Source organism: Schistocerca nitens, chromosome 4, assembly GCF_023898315.1.
Source record: "Schistocerca nitens isolate TAMUIC-IGC-003100 chromosome 4, iqSchNite1.1, whole genome shotgun sequence".
In the NCBI taxonomy this organism is placed as follows: Eukaryota; Metazoa; Arthropoda; class Insecta; order Orthoptera; family Acrididae; genus Schistocerca; species Schistocerca nitens.
Genome location: NC_064617.1, coordinates 861,212,753 through 861,224,957, shown reverse-complemented (window position 1 = coordinate 861,224,957; position 12,205 = coordinate 861,212,753). Strand labels below are relative to the sequence as shown.

The 12,205-nt window shown below is 42.6% G+C and overlaps 1 protein-coding gene across 1 annotated transcript in view; it reads left to right on the top strand.

The window, feature by feature from the left end:
- Window positions 1–2,224: 2,224 nt before the first annotated feature.
- Window positions 2,225–12,205, top strand: part of LOC126253315 (alanine--glyoxylate aminotransferase 2, mitochondrial-like) — a 239,671-nt gene continuing 229,690 nt past the window's right edge. The window contains exon 1 of the mRNA XM_049954563.1: window positions 2,225–2,372. Coding sequence (XP_049810520.1) covers window positions 2,339–2,372 — 34 coding nt within the window. The 5' untranslated portion in view covers window positions 2,225–2,338. The remainder of the gene's footprint in view (window positions 2,373–12,205) is intronic.

Sequence of the window (12,205 nt, the reverse complement as noted above, 5' to 3'; positions counted from 1 at the left end):
CCGCTGAAGATCCCGGGTCCTGCTTAACGAGATCGGCGAAAATCAGTCTCGCCTTCTCACAAATGATGTTCTCGTTAATAGTATCGCCTTGCAATTGCTTTCCATTTATCTATATAAGGAGGAACCTTTCGACATTATCCAAAACACGAAACTCTTGTGCCGGCCGCGGTGGTCTCGCGGTTAAGGCGCTCAGTCCGGAACCGCGCGACTGCTACGATCGCAGGTTCGAATCCTGCCTTGGGCATGGATGTATGTGATGTCCTTAGGTTAGTTAGGTTTAAGTAGTTCTAAGTTCTAGGGGACTGATGACCACAGATGTTAAGTCCCATAGTGCTCAGAGAGCCACGAAACTCTTGTCACTCCCTTTGAAGCATCTATTTCCTTAATTTTGTCATTTTTCTCAAAGTTAGTGCAAGTAGTTGATGTAGACTGATTGTGTGTGCGTGCTAAATCAGCACGTTCGCGTTTTTCAGTGATTTTACGTTTCATTTCTAAAGCAATGTTCTTTATCTTATGGTCGTCTCCACAATGAGATTTTCACTCTGCAGCGGAGTGTGCGCTGATATGAAACTTCCTAGCAGATTAAAACCGTGTGCCGGACCGAGACTCTACTCGAGACCTTTGCCTTTTGCGGGCAAGTGCTCTACCATCTGAGCTATCCAAGCACGACTCACGCCCCGTCCTCACAGCTTTACTTCTGCCAGTACCTCGTCTCCTACCTTCCAAACTTTGCAGAAGCTCTCCAGGGAACCATGCAGAACTAGCAATCCTGAAAGAAAGGATATTGCGGAGACATGGCTTAGCCACAGTCTGGGGGATGTTTCCAGAATAAGATTTTCACTCTGCAGCGGAGTGTGCGCTGATATGAAACTTCCTGGCAGATTAAAACTGTGTGCCGGACCGAGACTCGAACTCGGGACCTTTACCTTTCGCGGGCAAGTGCTCTACCATCTGAGCTATCCAAGCACGACTCACGCCCCGTCCTCACAGCTTTACTTCTGCCAGTATCTCGTATCTGCCTTCCAAACTTTGCAGAAGCTCTCCTGCGAACCATGAAACGAGACGAGACGAGACGAGGTACTGGCTGAAGTAAAGCTGTGAGGACGGGACGTGAGTCGTGCTTGGGTAGTTCAGTTGGTAGAGCACTTGTCCGCGAAAGGCAAAGGTCCCGAGTTCGAGTCTCGGTCGGGAGCACAGTTTTAATCTACCAGGAAGTTTCTTATGGTCGTCTTCTTGCGGCTTTATCTTCGGGGGCATTTCTACGAAGGTTATTAAAATTTGTACAAAAACAACACACTCTGTGAACACAAGTTTAGAAAAATGTGTGGTCGCAAGCTGCACCAAGATGGTACAGAAAGAGCGCTAAACCCAGACTGCAGTACGTACTGAAATGAAATGAGCGTATGGCATTTTTGGCCGGGAGGCCACATACGTACTTAAGACAATGTTCATATGCCGCTGTCGATAATGAAAGGTGTTCATATTGACGAACGTTTCCGGTGCCGCGCGGGAACAGCTCGTGACGTCACACTAAATCGTCGTCATTCGTTATGCGAAACATCGCTCATTAAGCGAGTCATCCCTTTGTTTTGCTCGTTATGCGAATTGAGCCTTGCAGGTGCTCGTTAAGCGAGGTTCCACTGTACCGCAATTTGTGAATCTCGGCCTTCTACATAATGCAGTATTAATTGACACTACTTGGACAGACGGCGAAAAAAAAAAAAAAGAGCTGCCATCGTTTAATTTTAGTCCAGGACGTATAAATATATCGAACTGGAGGTTGCCAGCATCAGAGAAGTGTCTTTAGCCGTATCGGCTCCTTTCTTGGCTGGTAGCCGTGAGTGCAAATTAATTACAGGGAGTGTGTCTGATTTCACACACATGCGCATTGACGCTCACACTGTATGTATGTTTCTATGATTAACGTGTGTTTTTCATATTTCTCTTACCTGTACACTTGGGAGTAAGATTAGGGTTTATTCGGCGAATTATGGACTACACCTACTCGAGCTATTCTGGACTTCCAAGCAATATGCAGCGCATGCTCGGCAGGGCGAAAAAAACTGCTTCGTCAGCTTACTCCGCCGAGTCACTGTGTAATGAACGCATTGTTTACCGCGATGTTTGAGAACATAGCGGACTCTCTCGTGGCAATTATCGTAACAGTAGATATCCCCGCAGCCTGTATCAGTGGTGCTTGAGCAGAGGGCGCCATGAGGTGTGATTGCGTAATGCGTGTCAGAGCCGTTATCCGCGCTGCACACGGCCACTGAGAGAGAGTAATAAACAGGCAGAGGTGGTGCCCGTCTACAACTACTAAGTCCTACCGCCTGACAACATGTCTTCCGCAATGCGCCGCGGACTCGCCAGGGGTAAGTACACAGTGTGTCCTGTTCATCTTGAGTACCTCAAATAACTTTCTGTCCAGAAGCAACATAAAAAAAAATGTATCAAACAAATGTTGTTTACCGTATTTTACGGGCTATAAGACGCACTTCTTTCTTCGAGAAATTGCCTCCAAAATTCACGTGCGTCTTATACTCGAAATTAATATGAAAATGTCCAGTGTTTGATTTAAAATTTCTGTCTGTCTTAAAAATGGCCATACGTTCGATGCCGCGGGAAATCTATCTCTATGTGGCAACATTGCATTCAATTGGCAGCAGCAGTGCACCGAAGCGACGAACATGAGTTGAGGGGATTCACAGCAGTGCCTCCCTCAGGGCTCCGCCGTGCCGCCAAAAACCCAGAACACTGTGTAGTAGACTTGGCCACTGTTTCTATGTTTCGATACGGTGTATCGATACGTGCAACTGTTTCAGTGTTTCGGAACGGCTGTGGTTCACTGTTTCGAAACAGTGGTGTTTCATGCCGCCCCTGTCTCGGATAACCGTACCAGATTCGATCTCGAGCCAGACACAGAAACTGTATCGTTGTTTCAAAATAAGGCTGTTTCAGTCCACCTGTGCTTGGAACGGAAATTGTATCGAAACAGTGATGTTTCATTCCGCTCTGTGTCGGACGAGATTCGGGCTCGGCACAGGTACTGAAACACAACATACCACTTCATGAAACACTTTCAAGAGTGTCGAAATCTTTTTGACAGGCAATAGCATGAAGCTTAAGATATCCGAAAATAAAGCTTCGTTTCTAGCAGACTGTCCTATTCCGAAATGGCGTAACATCTGCTTTATAAACACTAACCAAACAATAAAACAACGCATACTACTCACATTCAAAATAATAAATATGTGAAAATCATTCAGTTAAATTACACTTTTTTTATAACATACGCTTTTCTGTTCATGTACAGTAATCATATTAAGAAATGCAAGCAAGCCTACAACATTTTGAATAAAAAAAGGCGTAGAGTGACAGTTATTAGACATATTTATAACTTGGATGTAGGTATAATTGCAATCAATCTGTTTGACATATCACTTATAGTGTAATGGTGAACGGGAAGGGCTGGGTAGCATGGTGAATTTACAGTAACGGTTCGAAACACCTTGAAAGACAAAAATTTTTTCTGTTATATTTTGTTATTTATTCGAATTATTTAGCGTTATTTGTGAGTCTATAGTCAATGTCCCCCCCATGAACCATGGACCTTGCCGTCGGTGGGAGGCTTGCGTGCCTCAGCGATACAGATGGCCGCACCGTAGGTGCAACCACAACGGAGGGGTATCTGTTGAGAGGCCAGACAAACATGTGGTTCCTGAAGAGGGGCAGCAGCCTTTTCAGTAGTTGCAGGGGCAACAGTCTGGATGATTGACTGATCTGGCCTTGCAACAATAACCAAAACGGCCTTGCTGTGCTGGTACTGCGAACGGCTGAAAGCAAGGGGAAACTACGGCCGTAATTTTTCCCGAGGGCATGCAGCTTTACTGTATGATTAAATGATGATGGCGTCCTATTGGGTAAAATATTCCGGAGGTAAAATAGTCCCCCATTCGGATCTCCAGGCGGGGACTACTCAAGAGGGTGTCGTTATCAGGAGAAAGAAAACTGGCGTTCTACGGATCGGAGCGTGGAATGTCAGATCCCTTAATCGGGCAGGTAGGTTAGAAAATTTAAAAAGGGAAATGGATAGGTTAAAGTTAGATATAGTGGGAATTAGTAAAGTTCGGTGGCAGGAGGAACAAGACTTTTGGTCAGGTGAATACAGGGTTATAAATACAAAATCAAATAGGGGTAATGCAGGAGTAGGTTTCATAATGAATAAAAAAATAGGAGTGTGGGTTACCTACTACAAGCAGCATAGTGAACGCATTATTGTGGCCAAGATAGACACAAAGCCCATGCCTACTACAGTAGTACAAGTTTATATGCCAACTAGCTCTGCAGATGATGAAGAAATTGATGAAATGTATGACGAGATAAAAGAAATTATTCAGGTAGTGAAGGGAGACGAAAATTTAATAGTCATGGGTGACTGGAATTCGTCAGTAGGAAAAGGGAGAGAAGGAAACATAGTAGGTGAATATGGATTGGGGGGAAGAAATGGAAGAATTGTAGAATTTTGCACAGAGCATAACTTAATCATAGCTAACACTTGGTTCAAGAATCATAAAAGAAGGTTGTATACCTGGAAGAATCCTGGAGATACTAAAAGGTATCAGATAGATTATATAATGGTAAGACAGAGATTTAGGAAGCAGGTTTTAAATTGTAAGACATTTCCAGGGGCAGATGTGGATTCTGACCACAATCTATTGGTTATGAACTGCAGACTGAAACTGAAGAACCTGCAAAAAGGTGGGTTCAATGGCTCTGAGCACTATGGGACTCAACTGCTGAGGTCATTAGTCCCCTAGAACTTAGAACTAGTTAAACCTAACTAACCTAAGGACATCACAAACATCCATGCCCTAGGCAGGATTCGAACCTGCGACCGTAGCGGTCTTGCGGTTCCAGACTGCAGCGCCTTTAACCGCACGGCCACTTCGGCCGGCGCAAAAAGGTGGGAATTTAAGGAGATGGGACCTGGATAAACTGAAAGAACCAGAGGTTACAGAGAGTTTCAGGGAGAGCATAAGGGAACAATTGACAGGAATGGGGGAAAGAAATACAGTAGAAGAAGAATGGGTAGCTCTGAGTGATGAAGTAGTGAAGGCAGCAAACAATCAAGTAGGTAAAAAGGCGTGGGCTAATAGAAATCCTTGGGTAACAGAAGAAATATTGAATTTAATTGATGAAAGGAGAAAATATAAAAATGCAGTGAATGAAGCAGGCAAAAAGGAATACAAACGTCTCAAAAATGAGATCGACAGGAAGTGCAAAATGGCTAAGCAGGGATGGCTAGAGGACAAATGTAAGGATATAGAGGCTTGTCTCACTAGGGGTAAGATAGATACTGCCTACAGGAAAATTAAAGAGATCTTTTGAGAGAAGAGAACCACTTGTATGAATATCAAGAGCTCAGATGGCAACCCAGTTCTAAGCAAAAAGGGAAGGCAGAAAAGTGGAAGGAGTATATAGAGGGTTTATACAAGGGCGATGTACTTGAGGACAATATTATGGAAATGGAAGAGGATGTAGACGAAGACGAAATGGGAGATAAGATACTGCGTGAAGAGTTTGACAGAGCACTGAAAAACCTGAGTCGAAACAAGGCCCCGGGAGTAGACAACATTCCATTAGAACTACTGATGGCCTTGGGAGAGCCAGTCATGACAAAACTCTACCATCTGGTGAGCAAGGCGAAATACCCTCAGACTTCAAGAAGAATATAATAATTCCAATCCCAAAGAAAGCAGTTGTTGACAGATGTAAAAATTACCGAACTACCAGTTTAATATGTCACAGCTGCAAAATACTAACGCGAATTCTTTACAGACGAATGGAAAAACTGGTAGAAGCGGACCTCGGGGAAGATCAGTTTGGATTCCGTAGAAATGTTGGAACACGTGAGGCAATACTAACCTTACGACTTATCTTAGAAGAAAGATTAAGAAAAGGCAAACCTACGTTTGTAGCATTTGTAGACTTAGAGAAAGCTTTTGACAATGTTAACTGGAATACTCTCTTTCAAATTCTGAAGGTGGCATGGGTAAAATACAGGGAGCGAAAGGCTATTTACAATTTGTACAGAAACCAGATGGCAGTTATAAGAGTCGAGGGGCATGAAAGGGAAGCAGTGGTTGGGAAGGGAGTGTGTCAGTGGGTAAAACAGTCGTGATCTAGAGTGAGAGAAAACATTGTTAAATCTTTGAAGAAGTCATAAGTAACGCTCTCGGTGGCGGTGAAGACCAACGATGAGGACAACGATGACACGAAGAGGAAGAAGAAGAAAAAGAAATTTCATATGATGATTTTCAGAGATTTTAAAGGGCTGTTATGTTTTAAAACGTTATTTTTTTAAAAAACTTGTTTAAAAATTAAGGTTCGTCTTATAGTCCGTAGCGTCTTACAGTCCGTAAAATACGGTAGTTACTAGGAGGTTATAAACAAACTTTATTGCTTTTCTTAAAACTTTGTTCTTTACGAAGACCTGAGCAGCAGTAGGTCATTTTTCAAATATTAACTTAAATTTTTTAATTCGTTAATCCTCTTTCTCTTCTCAAGGCCTGTTCAAAAACGTATCACAGTGTACCGTTCACGTAAACATGGCGTTATTAAAAACGTAACTCAACAACGACTTCGACGACTCTCCTATACTACACACAGTGCAAATACCTGGAGTAACGAACGCTGTTCGTCCAATTGCTGGAATTGGCTGTAAACAAATGTGAACACAAGAAAATTTCCCCCTGATCAATCAGTCAACTGTCTTAAGTTGAAGATTTGTTGAATACAATGTATACCAATGAAAAGAAGGTAGAAATGCTACTCATCTATGGAGAATGTAACTTAGGAGAACAGTAATGACAAGAATGTAGTTTCCTTGTGTTTCCAATTGTTTACTGCCAACTCCAGCAAGTGCACGTTTTACGTTACTCCGGGTACGTGCACCGTCTCGAAGTACAGGAGAGTCGAAGTCAATTTTGTGTTACGTTTTTAATAACTTTCCTGAGCCCATACTCTGTTGGAAGACGGTAATCAAGTTTTTATTGCTTGAATAAATGGAAGGCAATTAAATAAAAGGCACAGAAAATCTGCAGTTAACAGCGGTAGCAAGAAAATGGAACTCAGTGGAATAAAAGACCATGTGTACGGCAAAAGAGCCAAAGATAAAAATTCACCGATGCACTAAAGCATTATCTACTTGCACACAGGCAGGCAAAGATAATGAGCGTAACAAATAGCAGCCACGAGATGAACTGGTCGAATTGTTTTCTCTTTTTCTCGTCATTATATTTCGAAGCATGGCTCGTTACAGTGACCATTAAGCGTCTCTGAACTTTAAAAAGGGGATCTGGATTTGACACCTTTTACTATCAGAAGGCTGTCCCAGAAAGAACGCAACTTTTTAATGCATAATAATATACAAATTGGTTGATAGAATTAAGTAATTTACGTATTATTGCAGTTTACGTTACCTATGAATGTGTATGAAATATGTTAATACGCAAGTTTCTTCCACAACTCCACAGGCACACTCTCGTCCTTTCGACGAAATTTTCCTTAACATTTCAGCATAGGTCTACTTGCACCTACGGTTCCGAAATTGCAAGCTGACTCTCAGCCGTAAGCTCTGGAATTTGGTCGTATTTGTTGACGTAAACACGAGTTTTCAAAGACCCACACAGAAACAAATCACATGGCGTCAGATCACAAGATCTCTGTCACTACGTTTACATGCGGCAGATTTTCCGAAAGAAGAAAACCGAATTTCGGAAACCGTTTTCGCTATCGCATTTACATGTTAAGGTCTGAAGTGGATTTGCTAGCCCAGTTAAATATGACGCCTGGAAAAAAGCTATTACAGTATATGATTTAGTCAGAACACTCGCTAGTTGTCTTCAGTTAGACGAGGTGTAAACGGCTTCGGTCTAATTTTCTCCTCATCCTTGACTGTGCGAAAAGCCACTTAGTTCGTATTAACCGAAATTTTTTAAAAACAATACGAAACTTAACACCTAAAGCACGTTTCAGAACCGGTTTTGTTTGTTTGGGAGTGAAAATCGATTGCGGAACTGGGAAACGAACAAATAGAAGAGAATGTTCACAATCGATTATGAAGTGTTTACATAGCCACCCAAAAGCGGTATTGGGAAATCGGTTTACGAAATCCGGTTTAGGGTGCCCCATGTAAATGGGGTAACTGATCAATAAATTCACGTCACCATTGCAAGAATAGTAGATGTTGGGGCCTGGTGCATTCCTCTCACAAAGAGGAGTATATTTCTGCTGATAATGTGTGCTGTACTCGTATCTTCGACAAGTTTGGAGATGCCATATTGACTTGCGTGGCAGTATAAGACCTCAACGTGTCCTGGTATGCTGTTTCAAGGCAATGGCGCGTTGAACATTTATCACAAATATGTCACCTTTATAATTAAATGTCAGTTAATGGCACATCAACGATATAAGCCTCAAGAGATACTATAACAGCTGACACAATAGATGAAATCACATGTCTTTTCTGTAGCGTAGCGGATAAAGACGTGAAATACAGAGCCGAAGAAAGTAGTTTCGCGTCCCACTATATGCTAATTTTTTTGTCTTAGCGTCTTTAACACATCCTGAGATTTTCTGATAAATTCAAGTATATTCCTGAATATTCGATGTTATTTACATTTCCGTCTGATTAGAAAACAAAGGATGACATAAATATTTGGCTTTTTATTTTATAATATGTTACGATTCCTACGTGAGTGGTCAGACAGGAGCCTAAAAGACAGCTTAAATTTGCTGCTATTGAAACGAGCAGCAATAAAATTCATGTTCTTCTCTGTCATGGCGTCACCAAAGTTGTCAAAGATACGGGTTCAGCAAAGAAGATCAGCACAAGTATACTAAAAAATGGCTCTGAGCACCATGGGACTTAACTGCTGTGGTCATCAGTCCCCTAGAACTTAGAACTACTTCAACCTAACCAACCTAAGGACATCACACACATCCATGCCCGAGGCAGGATTCGAACCTGCGACCGTAGCGGTCGCTCGGTTCCAGACTGTAGCTCCTAGAACCGCTCGGCCACTATGGCCGGCCACAAGTATACTGCTCTTTGTGAAAGGAGTGCATCAGGCCCCAACGTCTTGTGAGAAATGACCCGGCCAGGGAACTTCTCTCGTAACAAATTCATTGATGCAAGTTAAGTGTGACAAGCTGCGCCTTCTTGTTGAAAGCAAACCTGTTCAGAACTCCCACGATACAATTCAGATCATCACCTTCCGTTGTTGATGCGTTTTCGGCGACACCTTCGAAAAAGTACGGGCCAGTGTCTTGCCCTCTGACAAAAGGCCACACCGCACAGTAACTCGTTGTGAACCTACTGGCTTCTTCGTTATTATTTGTTTCCTGTGCCTCGCGTCCTGCAATTTTGCTTGTTCGCGAAGCAATTCATTTAAAGGAAAGTGCGTGTCATGAGTGAACATTATTTTCTTGATGGAATTGTTGCCTGCTCTTTCTTTCGCATGCACCGAATACGCAAATGTTCGGCACTTTACATGATCGTTTGGTGTCAATTCTTGCCAACTGGGTTTTATAGGCTCACAGTTGCAGAACTTCTTTCCGAATTCATTGCATACTGGTTCTGGGAATATCTATTGGTTGTGAACCAGAAAATTGATTTCATCGGACTTAACAGCGACTTATCGCTCGCTGTGGCAATATTTTCCGCAGAGCGACCAACACGAGGATTTAATGTCCATAACCAAACTGTTTTTCTCAAATTTAGCAACCAGTCTCATCAGTTCATCACAGTCGACTTATTTGGTGCATTACGTTCACCAAACATTCTACAGAGTTTGCAAACGGTCTCTACACAACATTCACCACATTTTTTATAAATTTTCACTCATATAACACGCTTTCTGAAGGTAGCAGGGGTAAAATACAAGGAGCGAGAGGCTATTTACAATTTGTACAGAAACCAGATGGCAGTTACAAGAGTCGAGGGACATGAAAGGGAAGCAGTGGCTGGGAAGGGAGTGAGACAGGGTTGCAGCCTCTCCCCGATGTTATTCAATCTCTATATTGAGCAAGAAGTGAAGGAAAAAAAAAGAAAAATTCGGAGTAGGTATTAAAATCCATGGAGAAGAAATAAAAACTTTGAGGTTCGCCGATGACATTGTAATTCTGTCAGATACAGCAAAGGACTTGGAAGAGCAGTTGAACGGAATGGACAGTGTCTTGAAAGGAGGATATAAGGTGAACATCAACAAAAGCAAAACGAGGATAATGGAATGTAGTCGAAATAAGTCGGGTGATGCTGAGGGAATTAGATTAGGAAATGAGACACTTAAAGTAGTAAAGGAGTTTTGCTATTTGGGGAGCAAAATAACTGATGATGGTCGAAGTAGAGAGGATATAAAATGTAGACTGGCAATGGCAAGGAAATCGTTTCTGAAGAAGAGAAATTTGTTAACATGGAGTATTGATTTAAGTGTCAGGAAGTCGTTTCTGAAAGTATTTGTATGGAGTGTAGCCATGTATGGAAGTGAAATATGGACGATAAATAGTTTAGACAAGAAGTGATTAGAAGCTTTCGAAATGTGGTGCTACAGAAGAATGCTGAAGATTAGATGGGTAGATCACGTAACTAATGAGGAGGTATTGAATAGGATTGGGGAGAAGAGGAGTTTGTGGCACAACTTGACTAGAAGAAGGGATCGGTTGGCAGGACATGTTCTGAGGCATCAAGGGATCACCAATTTAGTACTGGAGGGCAGCGTGGAAGGTAAAAATCGTAGCGGGAGACCAAGAGATGAATACACGAAGCAGATTCAGAAGGATGTAGGCTGCAGTAGGTACTGGGAGATGAAGAAGCTTGCGCAGGATAGAGTAGCATGGAGAGCTGCATCAAACCAGTCTCAGGACTGAAGACCACAACAACAACAGCACGCTGTTTCTTCACGAAGCGCTCCATTACTATCCACAATGAAAACAGGATGAAAATTGTGCAACATTACTACTGCCAACTTAGTAGAGCAGAAATTGTGGGTATTTCAAAAGTTGTCTTTCTAGGGGACACTTCATACGCGGATGAGTAATCGAATTCGTTAAACTGTCAGGAATGTTAAACTCAGGAATGGCCATTCATTACCAGACAGGACACAGATCAATATCCTGTGGAAAAATCTCCGTGTTCTAGTGAGGGGGAAGGTAAAATCTAAGTCTGAACCTACTGTGCCTATAGAGGAACTTAAACGGTATTTCACAATGCCAACGGACACTAATCTTTCTTGACATGTTACAGTACCGACAACGCTACTGACAATATTGTAAAAGACTGATTGCATTTATTAGATTAACTGGCGCGGCATTACACTGGAATTGACTGACTGATCCCAGGCGTTCCCTGAAAGAAAAATGAAAGAAATCTAGCTCAGCCTGCAGAAGGTTACTATTGTCGCCAATCTAACAATTCACATGTGAACCATGAAAATAAGGTACGAGGAATTAGCACCCATATGGAGACATACAGACAGTCTATTCCTCGTTAGCTCTCTGTGCAAGTGGAATAGGAAAGTAAACAACTACGAGGGTAATCCCAAAAGTAAAGTCTCCTACTTTTTATAAGTACATAGACCTGCTTATTTCTACAATGATTTACATTAGTTTACAGCTTGAACATTTAGCTATTTGCGACATAATCACCATTTCTGTCGATGCATTTTTGTAGATGCTGTGGCAGTTTTTGTGTGCCCATGTCATACCAGCTCGCCGCCATGCTGTTCAGAAAGTTATGAACTGACGTGATTGTTGCTTGGTCTAAGGTGTAAAGTGGTATGACCAGGTTTCGTCACCCGTGACAACTGAGTCCAGAAAGTTGTCCTGCTCGGCTGCAAGGTGGTGAAGAAATGCGCGGGAAGCATCAACTCGTTGCCGCATGTGGTCCTCAGTGAGCATGCGCACATCTTCCGGTAGGTCAATGTTTCCGTTAAAATTCTGTGAGCGGTGCTTCGGGAAACCTCAGGAACCAACGTGCAGAGATCATCCAGGGTGATCCGCCGATCTTTACGCATGCTTTGCTCAACCTTCAACACTGTCTCCTCAGAAATTGACGGTCTCCCGCTCCTTTGTTCGTCGTGAATTTCGGTCCGACCAGCTGCAAACTCTCTACACCACTTACGAACATTTTTGACATCCATGCACT